This window comes from Theropithecus gelada, chromosome 19 (genome assembly GCF_003255815.1).
Source record: "Theropithecus gelada isolate Dixy chromosome 19, Tgel_1.0, whole genome shotgun sequence".
NCBI lineage: Eukaryota > Metazoa > Chordata > Mammalia > Primates > Cercopithecidae > Theropithecus > Theropithecus gelada.
In genome coordinates, this window is record NC_037687.1 from 47,255,133 (window position 1) to 47,278,207 (window position 23,075).

At 48.8% G+C, this 23,075-nt stretch overlaps 2 protein-coding genes across 3 annotated transcripts in view; one reads left to right on the top strand and one right to left on the bottom strand.

The window, feature by feature from the left end:
* Positions 1-14,411: 14,411 nt before the first annotated feature.
* RGS9BP (regulator of G protein signaling 9 binding protein) lies at positions 14,412-17,169 on the bottom strand. The gene has a single exon (XM_025368674.1). It carries the CDS (start codon positions 16,338-16,340, stop codon positions 15,633-15,635), a length of 708 nt encoding a protein of 235 aa, XP_025224459.1. The 5' UTR covers positions 16,341-17,169; the 3' UTR covers positions 14,412-15,632.
* Positions 16,462-23,075, top strand: part of ANKRD27 (ankyrin repeat domain 27) — an 82,517-nt gene continuing 75,903 nt past the window's right edge. Inside the window, exon 1 of one of the 2 annotated variants that reach the window (XM_025368673.1) lies at positions 16,462-16,797. The gene's annotated coding sequence lies outside the window, so the exon portion shown is untranslated. Of the gene's footprint in view, positions 16,798-17,378; positions 17,513-23,075 lie in introns of those variants that run through there. The other variant, XM_025368672.1, reaches the window with a different exon arrangement.

Genomic DNA, 23,075 nt, shown 5'->3' on the forward strand with positions numbered 1-23,075 from the left:
GAGCTGAGATCACGCCACTACCCTCTAGCCTGGACAAGAGTGAAAACTCTGTCTTTAAAAAAAAAGAAAAGAAAAGAAAAAGAAAAAAAGAAGTTACACTCCATTATTTCCACAGTATCCTAGCATTACGGGTTAGCTCTATGCAATGTGAGAGGGAGGAAATACCAGGAGATGGGGAAGTCACCTTGGAGGCTGGCTCTAAAGGAACATGCAAGACTGGGTAATTTATACAGAAAGAAGATTGTTTGGCTCACAGTTCTGCAGGCTGTACAAGAACCATAGTGCCAGCATCTCCTCCTGGTGAGGCTTCAAGAAGCTTCCGGTCATGACAGAAGGCAAGAGGGGGCGGCATGTCATTGGCGAGAGGGAGCAAGAGAGATGCCAGGCTGTTTTAAACAACCAGCTCTTGCATGAACTAATAGAGCAAGAACTCCCTCATTACCGTGGGGAAGGCACCAAGCCCTTCATGAGGGATCCGCCCCCATGACCCAGACATCTCCTGCTAGGCCTAAGTCCAGCATTGGGGATCACACTTCAACATGAGATTTGGAGGGTGCAAGTATCCAAACCATATCACTACCACAGTGGATAAAAAAAAAATGAAGCCATCTAAGCATTAGAAGAAAACAGATAAATTCTGTATAACCTTTGATTTGAAATCTAGAGGCAATAAAGGATTGATCAATTGCACTCTCTGTCCGTATATATAACTTTATTATGACAAGAAACACCATCAGCAAAGTATAAGATAAATGATCAACTGGAAAATTATCTGCAACGTCCGTCACAAAGGATAAGAGTTGAGGAAAAATGGAGAAGAAAAACCCTACAACTGTGTAGAAAAAACGGCAAGAGATATGAAAAGACAATTCATAGTAGTGATTTAGTGAAAGTCGCACAGCCAGCAAATATAGGAATCTGTCTCCAAACTGGCCAGCATGTTCTCAGAGTGCCCTGCCCTGTTCTGCCTGTGGCACGGTGCCAGCTGCTCAGGCCTGGCTGTGGGTGTGCACACAGCCACCCCTGACAAGCACAGCAATTATGCTGTGCCGCTGGGTCACAAGCAATCAGGTAGCTTTGTTTATGACAACAGTTGCTCACTTTCTAGCTAAAGACACTTAACTCTCTATTCTGAGATGGAGCTGGGATCCCTCTCAGGGGCCTGTGCCCCCCACCCCACCAAAACATTTCTATAAAGGAAAATCCTGAGTTCCTTCAAGGGAAATTCCAGGCACGTAGCGAGCCCTGAAAGATAAATGAGCACTGTGATAAGCAAGAAGGTAACAGTCACTTAAAATAATAGCCAAGGAGTTAGAATCCTGAGATGTGTGGTTCCCTATAGAAACTAAAGATAACATCTTGGCTAGTGCAGTGGCTCACACCTGTAATCCCAGCACTTTGGGAGGCCGAGGTGGACAGATCACCTGATACTGGGAGTTCGAGACCAGCCTGGCTGATATGGTGAAACTCCATCTCTACTAAAAATACAAAAATTAGCTGGGTGTGGTGCACGTATAATCCCAGCTACTCGGGAGGCTGAGGCACGAGAATCGCTTGAACCCTGGAGGTGGAGGTTGCAGTGAGCTGAGCTCGTGCCATTGCACTCCAGCCTGGGTGATAGAGCAAGACAGGCTCAAAATAAATATTTAAATAAATAAATAAAGATAAAACAATAACCAAGGGAGTTAGAATCCTGAGATGTTTGGTTCCCTATAGAAACTAAAGATAGGCCGGGCGCGGTGGCTCAAGCCTGTAATCTCAGCACTTTGGGAGGCCAAGACAGGCGGATCACGAGGTCAGGAGATCAAGACCATCCTGGCTAACACGGTGAAACCCCATGTCTAGTAAAAAATACAAAAAACTAGCCGGGCGAGGTGGCGGGCGCCTGTAGTCCCAGCTACTTGGGAGGCTGAGGCAGGAGAATGGCGTAAACCCGGGAGGTGGAGCTTGCAGTGAGCCGAGATCCGGCCACTGCACTCCAGGCTGGGCGACAGAGTGAGACTCCGTCTCAAAAAAAAAAAAAAAAAAAAAAAAAGAAACTAAAGATAGCATCTTAACATATATCCCTGAATTGTTTTTCAGAAACCCAGTCCCCTACAATGGATCCCCTGGCACAGAGATCTGAGAAGATAGGGGACTGATCTCTGACCACTGTTCTCTGTTCTAAATTTCTCCCTGAAATTTAGAAAGAGTCAACACCCATAGGCCAGAGAAAACATTCATTTCTGCTGATCCCAAATTTTTAGACAACACTTCACCTCCTTCAATCACAAATCAGAATTTTTTTTTTTTAAGGGACGGGGTCTCACTCTGTCCCCCAGGCTGGAATGCCGTGGCACAATCATGGCTCACTGCAGTCTCAAACTCCTAAGCTTAAGGGATCCTCCAGCTTGGCCTCCTGAGTAGCTAGGACTACAGGTGTGTGCCACCACATCCTGCTAATTTTTTCTTTTCTTTCTTCTTTTTTTTTTTTTTTATAGAGACAGTGTCTTTCTGTGTTGACCAGGCCGATCTCAAAATGCTGGCCTCAGGTGATCCACCTGCCTCGGCCTCCCACAGTGCTGGGATTACAGGCGTGAGCCACCTTACCCAGCCCACAAATCAGAAAATCTTCAAATCCACCTATGATCTCTGCGCTTCCCCTGACTCACCCCTCCCTTCAAAATGAGGTTGAGCCTTAAGCATAAGCCGCCAGATTCTCCTTGTTTGATGCCCTGCAAATAAGCCCCTTTTCTACCACTGCAAAGCTTGGTGTGGGTGTTTGGCTTTACTGAACTGGGTGAGCACACCCCAGTTTGGTGGGATAGCAATTCTTCTGTTCTAGTGGTCCTCTCTAGCTATCTGTACTATAAGAGATTTCTTTCTTTTTTTAAGATGGAGTCTCACTCTGTTGCCCAGGCTGGAGTGCAGTGGCGTGATCTTAGCTCACTGCAGCCTCAGCCTCCCAGGCTCAAGTGATCCTCCCACCTCAGCCTCCCAAGTAGCTGGGACTATAGGCGCCCACCACCACGCCTGGCTAATTTTTGTATATTTAGTAGAGACGAGGTTTCTCCATGTTGACCAGGCCGGTCTCGAACTCCTGACCTCAGGTGATCTGCCTGCCTTGGCCTCCCAAAGTGCTGAGATTACAGGCCTGAGCTGCTATGCCCAGCCAAGAGATTTCTTTGTTTGACTTACTAGAACACGTGTAATCCTGAAAGTAAAAAAAAAAAAAAAAATTTTACAAACATGTCATGTTGCTGTTTACCCAGCTTCTAGTAGGCTTTATTTCAATCTCTGGTCAACAAGCACAAACTGACTTCTGTTATTTATTATCACGTTTTTCAGTTAAAAATAAAAAAGGGGCCAGGCACAGTGGCTCACGCCTGTAATCCCAGCACTTTGGGAGGCTGAGGCAGGTGGATCATGAGGTCAGGAGATCAAGACCATCCTGGCTAACACGGTGAAACCCTGTCTCTACTGAAAATACAAAAAATTAACCAGGCATGGTTGCAGGCCCCTGTAGTCCCAGCTACTCGGGAGGCTGAGGCAGGAGAATGGTGTGAGCCCGGGAGGTGGAGCTTGCAGTGAGCCGAGATCGTGCCACTGCCCTCCAGCGTGGGCGACAGAGCGAGACTCCGTCTTAAAAATAAATAAATAAATAAAAATAAAAAAGGAATAGAGTGTGATCTACAGGGCTAGCTATAAAGAGTTTACTTAAGCTTGGAGATGCATCAGTCTCACAGGTGAGTTGGGTTAACCTGCCAAAAAAACCCAAGGCATGTCATGGAGGATACATAAGATTCACCTATGAATGAATGACCAGTAACATCTTGTACTCCAAGAATCACAGTGTAGGTTTGGCACTGTGGTTCATGCCTGTAACCCCAGCATTCTGGGAGGCCGACATGGGCTGATCACCTGAGGTCAGGAGTTTGAGACCAGCCTGGTCAACAGGGTGAAACCCCGTCTCTACTAAAAATACAAATATTAGCTGGGTATGGTGGCGCAGAAGAATTGCTTGAACCCAGGCGGCAGAGGTTGCAGTGAGCCAAGATTGTGCCACTGCACTCCATCCTGGGCAACAGACTTAGACTCCATCTCAAAAAAAAAAAAAAAAAGAGAAAAGAATAAAACCTTCTTTAAAATCATTCTGAGAAATTATTTTTAGGTGGTTCTTTTTTTTTTTTTTTCTGAGACAGGGTCTCACTCTGTGGCCCAGGTGCAGTGATGCTGTCACAGCTCACCACAGCCTGGACACCCCCAGGCTCAAGTGGTCCTCCCACCTCGGCCTCCTGAGTAGCTGGGACTACAGCACCACAACTGGCTAATTTTTGTATGTTTTGTAGAGATAAGGTTTTGCTTTGTTGCCCAAGCTGATGTTGAACTCCTGTGCTTGACTGATCCACTTGCCTTGGCCTTGCAAAGTGCTGGAATTAGAGACATGAGCCAACGCAGCAACACCAGCCTTTATTTTTATTTTATTTTTTTGAGGAGTCTTGCTCCTGTTGCCCAGGCTAGAGTGCAGTGGCATGATCTTGGCTCACTGCAACCTCCACCTCCTGGATTCAAGCAATTCTCCTGCCTCAGCCTCCCAAGTAGCTGGGATTACAGGTGCCTGCCACCACATCCGGCTAATTTTTGTATTTTTAGTAGAGACAGGGTTTCACCATCTTGGCCAGGCTGGTCTTGAACTCCTGACCTCATGTAATCCACCCGCCTTGGCCTCCCAAAGTGGTGGAATTACAGGCCTGAGCCACCGCGCCCGGCACTTTTTTTGTTTGTTTGTTTTTGAGACAGGGTCTCACTCACTCTGTCACCCCAGGCTGGAGTGCAGTGGCATGATTTTGGGGAAGGCTGGTCACACCACCCTAATCTTATCGTGCACATGGTTTCCAGTTGATCCATGTCATCTTGTCTGCTTCTTACAGTACACGTGACCGACAAAGAGAAAGGAAGATGGAGCCGCCATCTTCAACAGGAGTGGCAGACCTGTCGGATCTATGTCTGCAGCTGGATTTTACAGGCTGCTCTTCGTTAGAAAGGAAAACTTTACGGAGGACTTCCGTGCCCTCGCTCTCTGCCTAAGTAAATTCTTCTTAACTCCTGTACCAGTCTAAGCCTTATTTTGCCCAGCCCCTATACAAGATGGAGTTGCTCTGGTTCAAATGCCTCTGACACAACCTTGCTCCAAAATAAACATGGGGGATGTATGTTACCTATATGTTTACCCATTGCACATGTGGTCAACCCCCCCCAAATATGTATAGCTTTACGCCAAAACCTGCTGAATATGACTTTCTTGTGTAATACAGACCCTGGGAGGCATAAAACCCAACCTGCCCTTTCCCTCTTTGAAGAGAGAGACCTTTACAAACTGATATCTCATGGTAGTTTGGATGAGAACTACAAAGTGACATGGGGGAGCTTTTTAGGGGTGATAGAAACGTTCTATATCTTCTTGGCTGTAGTAGTGTTTACATTATTGGTACATTATTGCACACCTTTAGAGTGAATTTAACTGTATTGACTTTTTTTTTTTTAAAGACAGACTCTCACTCTGTTGCTCAGGCTGGAGTGCAGTGGTGCAATCTCAGCTCACTGCAACCTCCGCCTCCCTGGTTCAAGTGATTCTTGTGCCTCAGCCTCCCTAGTAGCTGGGACTACAGGCATGCACCACCACACTGGGCTAATTTTTGTATTTTTAGTAGAGACGGGGTTTCACCATGTTGGCCAGGCTAATCCCGAACTCCTGACCTCAGATGATCCACCTGCCTCAGCCTCCCAAAGTGCTGGGACTATAGGTGTGAGCCACCACAATTGGCCTGTATTTACTTTTGTTTTGTTTGTTTTTGAGACGGAGTTTCGCTCTGTGGCCCAGGATGGAGTGCAGTGGCATGATCTCAACTCACTGCAAGCTCTGCCTCCCAGGTTCAAGTGATTCTCCTGCCTCAGCCTCGCAAGTAGCTGGGATTCCAATTTAAACAACAGAATAATATTTTCTAGATGACAAAAGTATTCAAAATTTTATTGTGAAAACAATATAATCTCGTTCAGGAAAAATCTTGAAAAACACCATTCATAATCCTACCACTGTTAAATATTAATATATATTAATATCTTTATTTCTATATTTCATTATAGATCTTTCCATATACCTAATACATACATACAAGCAGGGGACACTCAACTTTGCTTTCTGGTACCAGCATATTAAAAGTACTTTTTAAATACATACATTTTTGAAACAGAGTCTCACTCTGTTGCCCAGGCTAGAGCGCAGTGGTGTGATCTCAGCTCATTATAACCTCTGTCTCCGGGGTTCAAGTGATTCTCCTGTCTCAGCCTCCCAAGTAACTGGGATTATAGATGCACGCCACCACACCCGGCTAATTTTTGTATTTTTAGTAGAGATGGCTTCACCATGTTGGCCAGGCTGGTCTCGAACTGCTGACCTCAAGTGATCTGCCCGCCTCAGCCTCCCAAAGTGCTGGGAATTACAGGCATGAGCCACTGCACCTGGCCAGAAGTACTCTTTAAATCCTTTTGACAACTGGAGCTCTTATTTGGCTTATTTACATTGGTCTTATAAGCCTTAAAATTTAAAAATTCTCAGGCCAGTGCGGTGCTTCACATCTGTAATCCCAGCACTTTGGAGGGCCAAAGCAGGCGGATCGCTTGAGATCAGGAGTTTGAGACCAGCCTGGCCAACACGGTGAAACCCCATCTCTAGCAAATACAAAAATTATCTGGGCGTGGTGGCATGCACCTGTAATCCCAGCTACTCCAGAGGCTGAGGCACGGGAATTGCTTGAACCTGGGAGGTGGAGGCTGCAGTGAGCTGAGATCACACCACTGCACTCCAGCCTGGGTGACAGAGCAAGGCTCTGTCTGAAACAAAACAAAACAAAACAAAATTCTCAACTTAAACACCAGAGAACAAGTATGCCCAAGATCTCATGGTACTGCAATAAAAACACCCAGAATCTTCTATGGAATGAGATGAAAAATAAGTAAATGAGAAAAACATCTTTCCAGATATTATTCATCTTGTCCTCATGGAGAGAAGACTGCAACGTGACCTTTGGTCCGTTCCTAACAGCCAGAAAAGACAATATTGGAAATATGACTTTGATCTGTGTTGACCATAGCCAAAGATCTTTCATATGGAGACCTATCTTCTTGGATTGCATCCTGCATTAAAATCTGATTGCATCCTGCATTAAAATCTGAGTATAATCATATTGTGGGCTGGGCAGGGTGGCTCACACCTGTCATCCCAGCACTTTGGGAGGCTGAAGCAGACAGATTGCTTGAGCCCAGGAGTTTGAGAACAGCCTGGGAAACATAGTGAGACCCTGTCTCTACTAGAAATACAAAAATTAGCCGGGCATGGTGGCACACATGTGTAGTCCCAGCTACTCAGGAGGTTGAAGTAGGAGGATCACCTAAGCCCAGGAAGTAGAGGCTGTAGTAAGGAGTGATTGCGCCACTGCACTTCAGTGTGGGCAACAGGAGTGAGACTGTCTCAGAAGAAAAAATCACATTGCGGAAAAGCACTTGGAGATTTATAATCCTGAACATCTTCTTTTTTTTTTTTTTTTCCTGAGACGGAGTCTCACTCTGTCGTCCAGGCTGGAGTGCAGTGGCGCGATCTCAGCTCACTGCAAGCTCTGCCTCCTGGGTTCCAGCCATTCTCCTGCCTCAGCCTCCTGAGTAGCTAGGACTACAGGCACACGCCACCACGCCTGGCTAATTTTTTGTATTTTTTAGTAGAGATGGAGTTTCTCCGTGTTAGCCAGGATGGTCTCGATCTCCTGACCTCGTGATCCGCCCGTCTCAGTCTCCCAAAGTGCTGGGATTACAGGCTGGAGCCACTGTGCCCGGCCTCTTGAACATCTTCTTCTGTAGTGAAATCTGTGAAGGGTAAATACATTGATTAGGATGTTCACTCCCACTCAAATATCAAAAATTAAGAATATATATATTTTTAAAAAGGCCAGGTACAGTGGCTCACGCCTGTAATCCCAACACTCTGGGAGGCCGAGGCAGGTGGATCACCTGAGGTCAGGAGCTTGAGACCAGCCTGGCCAACATGGTGAAATTCCGTCTCTCCTAAAAACACAAAAAATTAGCTGGGCGTGGTGGCAGGCGCCTGTAATCCCAGCTACTTGGGGAAGTTGAGGCAGGAGACTCGCTTGAACTCGGGAAGCAGAGATTGCGGTGAGCCGAGATCACACCATTGCTCTCCAGCCTGGGAAACAAGAACGAAACTCCATCTCAAAGAGGCCAGGCGCGGTGGCTCAGGCTTGAACCCGGGAGGTGGAGGCTGCAGTGAGCCAAGATTCCGCCACTGCACTCTAGCCTGGGTGACAGTGTGAGACTCCGTCTAAAAAAAAAAAAAAAAAAAAATCACCAGTTGAGGCTGGGCACAGTGGCTCATACCTGTAATCCCAGCACTTTCAGAGGTCATGGTGGAGGATCACTTGAGGCCAGGAGTTCGAGACCAGCTTGGGCTATATAGCAAGGCCCTGTTTCTATTTTGTTTTTGTTGTTTTATTTTTATTTAATTTTATTTTTTTCCTATTTTTTTGTTTTTTTAAATCACAAGTTGATGTCTGAATCATTGGAGGGTGCCTTTTCCCACTAAGTTATTACTTTTAATTATGGCATACTATCCTTAATTTTTTAAATTAATAGAACTTCTAGTTTGAAACATCATTCAAAAAGTAGACAAAGTCAAGGATGGTAGGGCATGTGCCTATCATCCCAGCTACTAAGGAGGCTGAGGCAGGAGGATTGCTTGAGCCTGGGAGTTCAACACTGCAGTGACCTATGACCACACCACTGTACTCTATCCTGGGCAGCAGAGCCAGACCATGTCTCTGAAGGTGAATGAATGAATGAATGAATAAAACAAAATAAAACATTTCTAAAAATAAAACAAAATCAAAGAGAAGACAGGAAGTCCTGAATTCCACCTTAGAGCTGATGCCACATACAAAATCAAGCTAGGCTATATTCGTGTTTCCCAGCAATAAAGCAGCTCATGCAGTTCTGAGGCTATAAAGTTACTTACGGGATAGGATTCTCCCAGGCTCCAACACAAATGACAGAGCTTCCTATCTACTGTTTCCCAGAATCCAATGTTCAGTTGGCCTGGATTGCTGGGTAAAACAGACTGTTTTAATAATCAGTGGGCTTTCTTAGACTCTGACTTAGAGCCTGAATTTAAATTCTTAATCTAATTTAAATACTACCAATAAGTAGCATTTACACACATTTGCTTTTAAGCCCATCCACTAATTCTGATGTGCACTGAAATCATGATACGCTTAGTTAATTCTGATTTTGAAAATTAATTTGAAGTTTTAAAATATTTTTTATTAGTTTTTGAAACTAATATTAGACAATAACCAGCAAATGATATGATTCCATTCCATTATACACAAAAACCAACCAACTACACCAAAAAAGACAAAACAAAACCAAGAAACATAGCCCATTCTTGTTTAACTGCATTCTGTTCAATGTTTTAAGCTCTAGAAGGGGAATCTTTGAGTTAATCAGGTAGGACCCTCATTTTGCAAATGAGAGACGTGAGGCACAAGTAGGTCAATGACTTATTGAGGTACTTGGAGAGAGAGGCAGTGTCCTCTGCCCATCACAGCTGCCCAGGCCTTGCAGGAGGAGACACACCCAAAAGAAATGTAGACGCCAGTTCTACCGCATTCATTTCATGCCCTGGGGCTCCCACCCTTAAAAAGCATTCATTGCAGAACAGAGAAATACATTGTGAAAAAGGAGTATGGTAGTTAAACATGTACCAATGTGTGTATTAAAAAGTAAAATAAAATGCAGCATTGTCAGAGTCCTCATGGAAACTAGAACTCTCTTTAACCAAAACTACTTTTTAGTCATTCAATATCACATATCTTTTATGTTGCTTACGATAAACGTTAGGTCAATCATGATATTTATGCTCTAATTTTATTTACCAAAAATATTTTTTTTTTCCTTGTGGGATTTAAAAGCACACATTCTTAGCTTGGGCACAGTGGCTCATGCGTGTAATCCCAGCACTTTGGGAGACAGAGCTGGGAGGATCACTTGAACCCAGGAGTTCAAGATAGCCTGGGCAACATAGGGAAACCCTATATCTACACAAAATTTTTTAAATAAGGTGGGTGTGGTGGCAAGCACCTGTAGTGCCAACTACTCGAGAGACTCAAGTGGAAGAGTCTCAAGTGACTCTACTCAGAGAGACGCAAGAGACTCAGCTACTCAGAGACTCAAATGGAAGAGTCTCAAGTGACTCTACTCAAGAGACTCAAGTGGAAGATCACTGAGCCCAGGAATTCAAAGCTGCACCGAGTCACAATCTTACCACTGTACTCCAGCCTGTGTGACAGAGAGAGACCCTGTCTTAAAAACAAACAACAACAACAACAACAAAAAAAAACGGTGGCTGGGAGTGGTGGCTCATGCTGGTTATCCCAGCACTTTAGGAGGCCGAGGCAAGTGGATTGCTTGAGCTCAGGTGTTCAAGACCAGCCTGGGCAACATGGTGAAACCCTGTCTCTACCAAAAAAAAAAAAAGAAAAAAAAAAAATTAGCTGGGCACCTGTAATCCCAGCTACTTGGGAGGCTGAGGCAGGAGGATTGCTTAAGCTCAAGGGGTGGAGGTTGCCAAGGTGATCCAAGGTTGTGCCACTGCACTCCAGCCTGCGTGATAGAGCCAGACTTCGTCTCAAAAAAAAAAAAAAAAAAAAAAAAAGCTGGCTCAAGCCTGTAATCCCAGCACTTTGGGAGGCCAAGACGGGCGGATCACGAGGTCAGGAGATCGAGACCATCCTGGCTAACACGGTGAAACCCCGTCTCTACTAAAAAATACAAAAAAAAACTAGCCGGGCGAGGTGGCGGGCGCCTGTAGTTCCAGCTACTCAGGAGGCAGAGGCAGGAGAATGGCGTAAACCCCGGAGGCGGAGCTTGCAGTGAGCTGAGATCCGGCCACTGCACTCCAGCCTGGGCGACAGAGCGAGACTCCGCCTCAGAAAAAAAAAAGAAAAGAAAAAAAAAATCATGTATTCTTAGAACACATAAAAATAATTTGCCAGGCATTTTTTTCTCCTACAAATATTATTTTTACTAATAACAAAAGCCCAGATCACATTCTTCTGAAATCAAAGTTTCCATGATAAAAGCCTTGACATTCCAAGTTTTTGTCTTTTCAGTGTCAGCTAACACAGTTTGAATTTTTTTGTTTTTTTTTCCTACACTTGTATCATGGTTTAAGATCATACTAAATGTTCATAGAAAATTAATGACTTATGCCTCAAACATCTCTATTTAATCAGGCTTCTATTAGAAAGCAATCTCTTGCATTATATGTAAAAATGAGAACAGAGATGCTAGAGAGCAGCCTATTAAACAAGGCAGAAAGTGACTTTGCTTGTCGTATAGCAGAAGTTCTATTAGGCAATGTCATAACTCCAAGTAATACCAAATACCCCTAATACTTAAAATTTTCAAACTCAAAGAGCTGTTTACATTAATAGATCCACAGGGTGAGTATATTTATTGTAATTCAGCTTTTTCTTTTGCAAGATCTTATCACTACTTTCAGAGAGCAGAAGACCTTCAGAATCAAGTACATACCTGATCCACATATAACTAAATACCCAAGGATAAGCCAAGTGGGTGGAAAGAGGGACAACAACAAAAACTTGTTCATCCTGCCAGGCACGGTGGTGGAAGCCTGTAGTCCCAGCAATTCAGGAGGCTGAGAAAGGAGGATCGCTTAGGCCCAGGAGTTTGAAGTTGCAATGAGCTACATTTGCACCACTGCACTCCAGCATGGGTGACAGATTGAGACCCTGTCTCAAAAAAAAAAAAAAAAAGAATAACCTTGTTTGTCCCACTGCCCTCAGTGAAACACATATCTGACGGGTTATTTCAACAATAGCTTCTGCTAAACCATTTTTTAAAAAATTCATAAACCAAAACACAGAGGTTCCCTATCTTAGAAACAGTAGAATACCTTTAGGACTTTATTTTTAGATACACTTTCTTTCTTTCTTTTTTTGAGATGGAGTCTTGCTCTGTTGCCCAGGCTGGAGTGCAGTGGCACGATCTTGTTCATTGCAACCTCCACCTCCAGCATTCAAGTGACTCTCTTGCCTTAACCTCCTGAGTAGTTGGGACTAGAGACGTGTGCCACCATGCCCAGCTAATTTTTGTATTTTTTAGTAGAGATTGGGTTTCGCTATGTTGGCCAGGCTGGTCTCAAACTCCTGGTCTCAGGTGATCCACCTGCCTCAGCTTCCCAAAGTGCTGGGATTACAGGCTTGAGTCACTGTGCAGGCCTAGGTATATTTTCCAACACAGGGTTATGAAATGTCCTAGCCTTCTCTTGCCAGAGAGAGATGAGACTCTGGGGAAGGTAACAAGAGACTCCATATGCGGGAGGAAGGGCTTAAAAACATTCTATGTCATCTCCAAAGACACTCTGGGCAACCAGGCGCAAAAGAATTTGAAGTGACCCCTATTCAGATTCACCCACACTGGGTGAAGCAGGAGGTACTTGTTATTAGTAATTGTCAGCTAAGCATGGTGTTTCACACCTATAAATCTCAGGGTTTTGGGAGGCTGAAATGGGAGGACTGCTTGAGCCCAAGAGTTTGAGACCAGCCTGGGCAACATAATGAAGGCTCCATTTCTGCAAGAACTAAAAAATAAAAATATTTTTAAAATTTGCAGGGTGTGATGGTGCATGCCTGTAGTCCCAGACAGGAGGATAAGACAGGAGGATCTCTCAAGTCCAAGAGTTTGAGGCTTCAGTGAGCTATGATTGTGCCACTGTACTCTAGCCTGGGCAACAGAGAGAGACCCAGTCTCTAAAAAAAGAAAAGAAAGGAAAAAAAAGTAATTGCAAAACGTTTAATCAGCTTAAGACCTTGTGAGTCTTTTAAAAGCATGATCACAGACACAAACACAGATCCTACATTTGCCCTATCTGAGCTTCCGGAATCTCTTAGTCCTCCTGAGGAGTAGTGGGGGGTTGCAGGAAGAGTGACTCTTAAATCTGGGTGTCCTGACAGCACCCCTTCTGCTATCTACCTCTGCCCCTTGGTCCTCCAAGCTGCCCGTGTGAAAAATGGCTAATTCCTTTCCCCTGGTCACCCCCCTTCTCACTTCTGGGGTAAAAAAGAATAAAAAAAAAATCCTTGTCGGTTTTCAGCCAAAGTCTCTGGAATTTATTGCAAATTACCTTTAGAAAGTTAATTGTGGCCTGGCGAGGTGACTCACGCCTGTAATCCCAGCACTTTGGGAGGCCGAGGTGGGCAGATCACCTGAGTTCAGAAGTTCAAGACCAGCCTGGCCAATGTGGTGAAACCCCATCTCTACTAAAAATACAAAAATTAGCCAGGCATGGTGGCAGTCACCTGTAATACCAGCTACTCGGGAGGCTGAGGCAGGAGATTTGCTTGAACCCAGGACGCAGAGGTTGCAGTGAGCCCAGATCACGCCATTGCACTCCAGCCTGGGCAACAAGAGTGAAATTCTGTCTCAAAAAAGAAAATAAAAGAAAGTTAAATGCATCTGTTTTTAGAGCCTAACTTACCCAAGAATGGGACAGAGCTCTCTCTGGACCACAGGCAGGATTTGGCAGCACTGCTCAGGCAGATGTCATCCTGAGATCAAGGACCAAGCATTTTCTTACTTGTTGATGGAAAGAATTAGAAGCCACTTAACGTTCTGTCATTTGCACCTGTGTGGCTACTCAAGCATATAGATTTTATTTTGCAGTGAAATTATAGAAAAAAATAAAGAATACTGATTTTAGACTGAGCATGGTAGCTTATGCCTGTAGTCCCAGTACTTTGGGAGGCCTAGGTGGGAGGACTGCTTGAGGCCAGGAGTTTGAGACTAGCCTGGGCAACATAGCCTGACTCTGTCTCTACAAAAAATTAGTTGAGTGTAGGGGTGCACACCTTTAGTCCCAGCTACTTGGGAGGGTAAGATGGGAGGAGAGCTTGAGCCCAGGATTTCAAGGCTGTGATTTGCTGATTGCACCACTGCACTCCAGCCTGGGTGACACAGCAAGATCCTGTCTCTAAAGAAAAATAAAAATAAATAAATTAATTAACTGCCTTAAAAAACATTAGCCAGGTGCGGTGGCACACACCTGTAGTTCCAGCTACTCATGAGGCTGAGGTAGGATAGCTTGAGCCCAAGATTTGGAGGCTGCAGTGAGCCACAATCACACCATTGCACTCCAGCCTGGGTGACAGAGGGAGACCCTGTCTCAAAAAAAAAAAAGGCGGGGGGGGGGGGGGGGGAAGACTATTAACTTCAGAAGTAGATGCAATGTATATTTAAAAGTAATCTAAGTATCTGTGTAAAGATGCTATGTTTGACTCATTGGCAGGTATTAATTCATTGCCCAGCGTTCTTTATTAAAAAAACAGCTTTTATAGTACACGCTGTGGTTACGTCATTTTTCTTTCAGAGGATTATTACTTTTTAAAAGCTTCTTAAAAACCTTCTTAAATTCCCAGTTAAAGCTGTTACATTCTAACCCAGTCTCAGAGCTGATTGGCTCAAAACCTCTGTGGGCCAGTAATGCCACATTACCCGGGAGGGGCCGGCAGCACAGGGGTCAGGGAGCTGCCAAAGCCAGCCCTCCTACTGGCCAGCACGCACATTTCAGGGGATAAATAGGATTAAGTGCTCTAAAGAGGATTCCCAGCCCTCCTGCAAAGGAGGATCAAACACTCTGGTCTAGCTCTGGAACAAAAATAAGCCCCAGAGAAGGAGAAAGTGCCTGTTTAAACACCAGGTGGCCCCACCCCAAGCCTCCGCTCTTCCTCTTACCCCCATCTCTGGATGGCTGGGGAGAGCCCCTTTCCGCAGGCAAGTGTGCGCACTGGATCCAAGTCCGTGAGAGTGCGTTCAACCCACCCTTTTTGGTTTCCTAAATAGGGTCAGCCCCTGAGCAGCAGTGGGAGGTCATGACCTCAAATCTCTTCTAGCTGCTTTTGGGGACGAATGGATAAACTCTGTTAGGAAGCGCTGTAGCGCGTCTTAGAGAAAGTCCTTTGTATGAACTGCTCTCAGGACACTCTCCTAAATTTAGGTCCTGAAAGATTAAGGTAATAAAAACTGCTGACATTTGATTGCAATTTTTCTTGTCCAGGAAACAGACCAACCACATAGAACCAAAAAGCGCCCCTCTCCAAACTTCACCCCACCCCACCCACCTTTTCAAACTGTCCCGCGAGGAGAAGGGATGACACTGGCAGGGGTGGGCACCAAACTCGGACTCCCTATAAAGATGCCCCAACAGCACACGTGTTAATTCATTAACTCGGAGGGATCTGGGGTCACTGTGACGGTTTTCTACTAATAGGGAATAAAGCTCCTGCAGACGTTAGCGGTAATGCCCTGACGGCCGGCGCAAAGTTAACTCCTCCCGGGCCAGCAAGTGGAAACCGTATCCTGCCCAGGCAGATGTGCACTGGAAACGCGCGTGTCCCCCTGCACACACGGGGTTTTAGGACCACTCCCCTTGCACAGGCCAGACCCCACACCCATCCCTAGTCTTTTCTCCGGGGAGGGTGCGGCGGCAGCAGGCGGCCGTCGGATGTCCATCAGCTCAGCTTCGCCACGCACACGGCTAAGGCCACAGCCGCCAGCAGCACGGCGCCGAAAAGGATGGCGGCCAGGGCCTTCCTGGGGTCGCAACCCCCTCCGCGCTCCTCCACGGACACGACCGAGGAGGGGCCGGCGCTGACTGTGGACAGGAGCTCGGCGCCCGCCGCCTGCCGGGCTTGCACGGTCCAGCGGGGCACGTTGACCTTCATCTCCATGTTGTCGATCATCTCGCCCACCTGAAGGACCTCGCGCTCCAGCTCCCGCAGATCCGCGACGTCGAAGTCGCCCTCCGCCTCGAGCCGCAGGCTGCGGGTGCTCAGCGCGCGCGCCGCTACACCGGAGGAGGCGCCGGCTACACCTGTGCGCACCAGCGGCCGCCGAGGCGCGTGCAGCGGGAACGCGGCACCCAGCTCCAACGCGCGTCGCATATCCGCTTCCAGCAGGTCCAGGCAGCCCGAGAAGGCCACCCACAGACGCTCGAACTCCGCGCGCTCGTCGGCGGCCAGGCCCCGGTCGCGCAGCACGGCAGTCAGCCGGGCGCAGGTGGACACCGCCAGCTCCTGCGCCTTTTGGCGCGTCTTTTGCAGCTCCTGCCGCAGGTTCTGCGAGTCCGCCGAGCCGCCGACGGTCAGCACCAGGTGGTGGTAGCACGCAGTCGTCTTGTTGAGCCCATCTAGCAACGCCTTGCACTCCTCCCTCGCCATTGCGGTGCGCTTCGGCTGGGCCCTGCCGCCTCAGCGCGGCAGGACGCGGCTAGCCCCCGTTCCGGCCTCGGTCCGCGGGGCACGAACGCTCCTCATGGTCCGTGACTCGCTCAGCGCTGCCGCCAACGTCCACGGAGCCCGCCCGGGACCCTCGACGTGCGCCTCTGCGGACGGGGCGCGGAGAGGGAGCCCTGTTAGCGGTCCCCCGCTCCCTCGTCCATCCTCCCAGGCGCACTCCGAGTCACACGCCGTATCTCTTCGCCGCCCTGGCCTCCACGGTGGCTCCCTGGGAAGCTGAGGGTGCAGTCCCCATCCTCCGTGGGTGCCAACCCCGGGGCGAGCAGGATGCAGAGCCGCGCGCTCCGCCTTAGGCGCTGCCAAGGGCGGCCGGGTAGGGTTTCCTAGGACCCGCCCACGCCGCCTGTCCGGGCCGAAGCTGCCACCCCCTGGATCAGGGGTAGGCGGGGCTCCGCGCGGGGAGGTCACGTGTGGGTCGCCCATTCCTCCCTCCCCTTCACCCCATCCGAATTCTGGAATGTTAGCGCTCGAGAGATAAAACACGTCCTATTTTACGGATGGGGAAACTGAGGCCCAGGTAAAAAGCGGGCCAGGCTCCCGCGGAGTTTTTACCAGTGAGGGGACTAGAACCCGACTATACTGACTCCCGGACCCTTTCGGCGACAGGACGTGGGGTGCCTCGCAAGACTGGGCACCTCCGTGCCCCAAAGCGAGCAGTGACTGGCAATCCGAGGGGCTGGGCGCTGCCGGGGTCGGGTGTCCCAGGCGCATCGCGCTCTGCTAGTCAGTGCTTCCGAGCGTGTACCCCACCTCTAGTGTCAGCCCCGGCTCCCGGCCCTGCCCCTCACGTTCTGGGCACGCGCAGTTGCTGGCGCGGGGCGGGGCCAGCTGGAGTAGGAAGCGTAGGGAGCCGCCTGAGCCCCGCCCCCGGCTGGGCTGGACTCAATGATTGCTCTGTGCACACGTCACTCTGGGAAACGACGGTTTCTCACTGGGTCAGCTGTGGCGCGGCTCCGCCCCACGGCGGAGTAAGGGGTGGGCTATAGGGCCCGATCGCCGCGCTAGGGTGGTGGGCAACGAGGTCCCAGCAGTGGACGAGGGAGGTGCCACCGCCGCCCAGGATGGGCTGGGAATGAAGCGATGTAGCCTTTTAAGTAAGTGTCCTCGCGCTGGCCTCCTCCCGCGCCTCCCCTCCCGCGGGACGGCTGCGCCTTGGAGCGCGGCGGCCGGGCGGGGCCCGGTGAGGGGGGAGGGGCTCCCTGCTCTCCGCAGTCCGCTCCCGGGTCCACCAGGTGGCCCCGCGCCGCCCTAGACCCCGCGTCCCCAGGTGGGTGCCCGGTCCGCAGCCGGCGCGCCCAGCCCACTCCGCCCCTTGGGTGTGGAGGAGAGGGAGCGGTCGGTGCGGAGAATGCGTTCTCCGAGCCCCGCTGCGTAGACACCGGCGGGTGGGGCCGGGGTCCCGGGTCTGGGGGTTCGGACCTGGTGGGGCGCGGGCGGTCGCCGCGCGGTTTCCCGGCGGGCTAGGGGCTGCTGGAGGGGAGGCGGCGGGTGGGGGTTCTAGCCGCGCGCTCGGCGGTTGTGATTTCCGGGGGTGGGGGGGTGAAGAGGGCGCGGAGTGGGGAATCCCTGGCTGCCGGCCTCTCGCGGGGCGGGGTCTCTGCGTCCCCACAGGTAAAGATTGTTAAAGGAAAACTCTTACGCCCCGAGAGACGTTCTGGATTCTGAGTCTGTTCCGTCTTTTGGTTGAAAATGGACTGCCCAGGAGCGCGCGAGCCACTCGGTGCCCCCTTGGCTGCCCCTCGAGGTGCAGGGGACGTAGGCACTCGCGGCCCGTGCTGGGCGAGGGAGCAAGGGACAGGTCTTCGCTGAGGATTTAGAGCATGCAGGGAACGAAGGCTGCTGGCAGTGCTGGAGGGATTGTGAGGCTGCAGAGAGCTCGGATTTTACAAGTTGATGGGTTTCATGGAGAGAGGCTCCTGTTTTAATTTAATAATGCACTGTTCTCATTGGCCGAAGAGTAGAGCAGTGGATTTTTTTTTTTCTTTCTTTTCTTTTTTTTTTCTTTTTGAGACAGAGTCTGGCTCTGTTGGCCAGTCTGGAGTGCAGTGATGCCATCATAGTTCATTTCAGCTTCAAACTCTTGACTCAAGCAATCCTTTCACCTCAGCCTCCTTTGTAAAGCTGGGACTACAGGTACATGCCACTATGCACGGCTAATTTTTAATTTTTGCTTTTTTTTTTTTTTTTTTTTGTAGAGATGGGATCTAGCTTGGTTGCCCAGGCTGGTCTTGAACTCCTGGACTCAAGCCATGGTCTTGTCTTGGCCTCCCAAGGTGTTGGGATTACAGGCACTAGCCACCACGTTTTGCTGAGCAGTAGCTATTATCGTTTAGAGATTAGCCTGGCATGAGGTCTGGTGTTGAGGTGGCCTGAGGGTCCGGTGCACTGAGCCCCGGGGCCTGCTGTCACTCAGGGGTCTGTCCTTTAACTGGGTGAGCAGTAGGCTGGGTGTTTGCTGCCAGGGCTTGGGTACTCCTGGCCTTGACCATTGTGTGGAAGAGGGGTTCTCAGCCACCCACATGCTACATGGGTTTGTTCCCAGGGGAATAGTAGTTTTCAGGACAAAATGGGTGGAAAGGGGGAAAATCCTCTTTCCCTTCAGTGGGGAGCTTTGGAGACAGCAGAGGGTGAGGAAGCTGCAAAGGTGGCCAGAGGCCAGACATGCCAGGTCCTGAGCACCTAGCAGAGAAGTTGAGGGCTCACCTGGTGGGGAGTAGGGGGAAGCCTTTGAGGAATCCTGCAGAGCTGGGTGTTGGAAAGGTGAGTTTGTTTTGTTGCTGGTGGACAGGTGTGAGTGAAATCCAGGGGACAGATCCAGGAGGCACAGCCCGTAGGCCTTGGAAGAAGGGGGTGCAGGATGAGAGCAGGAGCAGAGATTTCTCCTGACCAGCCATAGGGACAGGAATGCACCTGGGGCTCTGACGTTGGATAGACTTGCATTCCCAACTTACACCCAGCCTTGCCTGGTGACCTGAAATAATCTTGGCCGGCAGCTTCCCTGGGAGGGCAGGCAGAGGTGTCTGCAGATGGCCTGGGGTCAGGGTCTCCATTGTGCCTCTTTGTGGCCGTTAAACTGTGTCTCCCTCACCAAAGCAGCTGCTAGGTCTTTGTTAGTGATGTTTCTGTGTCCCGGTTAGGGTTTCTGTGGCATCTGCCCTGCTGGGGCTCTTCCTATCTGTCATTTGCCGGCACTAGGCTGGTGTCCAATGACTCCATCCTCTCATAGAGGAGCGGAGGAACGTGACCATGTCATGATAGGTACCAGTCCTAGAAAGGATTCAGTCCAGAAGGATCCAGACTCGATTTGTCCTGGGGTTGATTCTCCGTCTGAGGAACACTGAGAAGTGGCTCTAGAGCTCCTGCCCATCTGCCCAAGGTACTGGTGGAGGGTGCATGGTGGTTCTCCCTGCGGTCCGGGAACAGGGCGATGCAGTGGCATTTAGAGGGGCTGTTGTGCTCCTCCAGACTTTTCTGCTCTCTGCATGGTCCCGCCCTGGTTCCGGTCCTGGCTTCTCTCTAACCCTGCACATTCCAGCTATCACTGTGTTGGGCTGGCACTGAGCGTTCTGATTGTTTTGGGCTTTTTGCCTTTGTGCCTGCTTGGCTATGACCTGGGGCTAGCCCCTCACCTACCCTGGATATGGACAGTGGAGTTCCAGCTCTTGTGAGGAATGACCTCTCCCTGGGAGCTCCGGCTTCCTCTTAATGCGCCACTATCGTTTTGTTCAAGTGGGTGAGCAGTTACTCCCTGTCTGCAGGGAGCCAGGCGCAGGGCTGGGTGCTTTAATGAGAAGCTTGGAGAAGAATATGGACAGGATCTCTAAATGTTATAGGTCACAAGGACACAAGTGACTGTAACAGCATTTATTACATCACCACATTGTTTCCATTGGTATGAAAAGTAGATGAATAGAAAGTTTGCATTTTTTGCCTTTTCGTTCTGAATCATAAATTGGACCAAATGGAGAATACCGCTCATCAGTTGGGAAGCGTTCATGGTCAGAGTATTTGGTTAGAGCCCTGGAAGGGCAGGAACAGCCATTGCAGGGAGATTTCAGCAGGCAGTGCATCTCTGAGGAGGCTGAATTCCCCGTGCTGAATTCTGCTGAGCTGGGCTGCACGCTGTCACCAGACGGTTCCTGACCACCCAGACTTATCTGGGCTCGCAGGACGGTTGAAGACCACAAAACCACGAGTGTGCGCACTGCCGCCTGAAATACTAGTTTGAGGCCTCACATGGCTCTGCTGTTCGTAGAATAACTGCAGATAACTCACATTTAGGGGTATTTGGTATCTCCAGCTAACTCAACTGGATTTTCTGTACATTTTCCCATCATTTGAGCCCAAGCAGGGATGGAATTTTTTTTAAAGAAGTTTTATAAGAAGATTCACTTATCTTTCCAGTTTTACAAGAAAGTGTCCATTTTCTTTGCATGTTATTTTAAATAGCAAAGTAATTCTTTTTCTTGAGACAGGGTCTCACTCTGCTGCCCAGGTTGGAGTGCAGTGGCCCAATCTCAGCTCACTGCAACCTCCGCCTTCTGGGTTCAAGAGATTCTCGTGCCTCAGCTTCCCAAGTAGCTGGGATTATAGACGTGGGCCACCACACCCAACTGATGGTATTTTTAGTAGAGACAGGGTTTCACCGTGTTAGCCAGGCTGGTCTCAAACTCCTGACCTCAAGTGATCCACCTGCCTTGGCCTCCCAAAGAGCTGGGATTACACGTGTGAGCCACTGTGCCCAGCCAGCAAACTAATTGTTGCAGGTAAACTTGACAGGGTATAAAACTGTTCTTTTAAGCATTTTACCCTATATAATAATTAAACTCTGGCATTAAGCACCAGATTGTATGAGGTTATTACCTTTTTTTTTTTTTTGAGACAGGGTCTTGCCCTGTCGCCTAGGCTAGAGTGCAGTGGTACAATCATAACTCATTGCAACCTTGACCTCTTAGGCTCAAGTGATCCTCCTGCCTCAGCCTCCCCTGGCTGGGTGTGTGCCACCATACCCAGCTAATTTTTTGATTTTCCCGTAGAGACGGGGTCTCACTTTGTTACGCAGGCTGGTTTTGAACTCTTGGGCTCAATCATCTGTCAGCCTCAGCCTCCCAAAGTGCTGGTATTACAGGTGTGAGCCACTGCACCTGGCATATTACAGTTTTTTGTTTTTTTTTTTGAAATGGAGTCTCACTCTGGAGTGCAATGGCATGATCTTGGCTCACTGCAACCTCCGCCTCCCAGCCTCAAGTGACTCTTCTGCCTCAGCCTCCCGTGATTCTTCTGCCTCAGCCTCCCTAGTAGCTGGGATTATAGGCGCCCATGCCTGGCTAATTTTTTTATTTTTAGTAGAGACGGGGTTTCACCATGTTGGCCAGGCTGATCTTGAACTCCATCTCAGGTGATCAGCCTACCTCAGCCTTCCAAGGTGCTGGGATTACAGATGATAGCCACTGTGCCCGGCCCTTTTTTTAAATTTAAATTTAATTTTTTTATTTTTTATTGAGACAGAGTCTCCCTCTGTTGCCCAGGCTGGAGTGCAGTGTCATGATCTCGGCTCTCTGCAAGCGCCACCTCCTGGGTTGAAGTGATTCTTATGCTTCAGCTTCCTGAGTAGCTGGGATTACAGGGGTTTGCCACCATGCCTGGCTAATTTTTGTATTTTTAGTAGAGACAGGGTTTTGCCATGTTGGCCAGGCTGGTCTCAAACTCCTGACCTCAGGTGATCCGCCTGCCTCGGCCTCCCAAAGTGCTGGGATTATAGGCATGAGCTACTGTACCCTGCATGTTACATATTTTTTTTTTTTTTGAGATGGAGTCTCGCTTTGTCGCCCAGGCTAGAGTGCGGTGGCGCCGTCTCGGCTCACTGCAAGCTCCGCCTCTCAGGTTCACGCCATTCTCCTGCCTCAGCCTCCGAATAGCTGGGACTACAGGCGCCCGCCACCACGCCCGGCTAATTTTTTGTATTTTTAGTAGAGACAGGGTTTCACCGTGTTAGCCAGGATGGTCTCGATCTCCTGACCTCGTGATCCGCCTGCCTTGGCCTCCCAAAGTGCTGGGATTACAGGCGTGAGCCACCGCGCCCGGCGCATGTTACATATTTTTAACACTAGGACAGAAAGGTTGAGAACAGTGGTGGACAGAGGTCCTTTTTTTCATCTTTTTTCATGTGACAGCACGGATGAAAGGACAGAGCTCTTTGAATCCCTACTCCTGGACAGAGGGTTCAGTCTTTAGTGACCAAGAGGTCTGAAGTCCAAGATAAAGCAGATGACTTGGGGCCAGATAACAGCAGGCTCTGTCCGCGCAGCAGTGCTTGTTAAGGACATGGTGTTTTGATGTGGCATTCAGTGGCCTTGCCTTCCCTTGCTGTTCTGTCCCTTTCTGACCTCTGCTTGGAGTCTTATTACTTTCCCATCCTCCACCTCATCCCCCTTCCCTGCTGTTTTCTTTCATTTTCTTTTTCTTCCTTCCTTCCTTCCTTCTTTCCTTTCCTTTCCTTTCCTTTCCTTTCCTTTCCTTTCCTTTCCTTTCCTTTCCTTTCCTTTTCTTTCTTTCCTTCCTTCCTTCCATCCTTCCTTCCTTCCTTCCTTCCTTTTTCTTTCTTTCTTTCTTTCTTTCTTTTTCTCTTTTTTTTTTTTTTTTTTTTTTTTTTTTTTT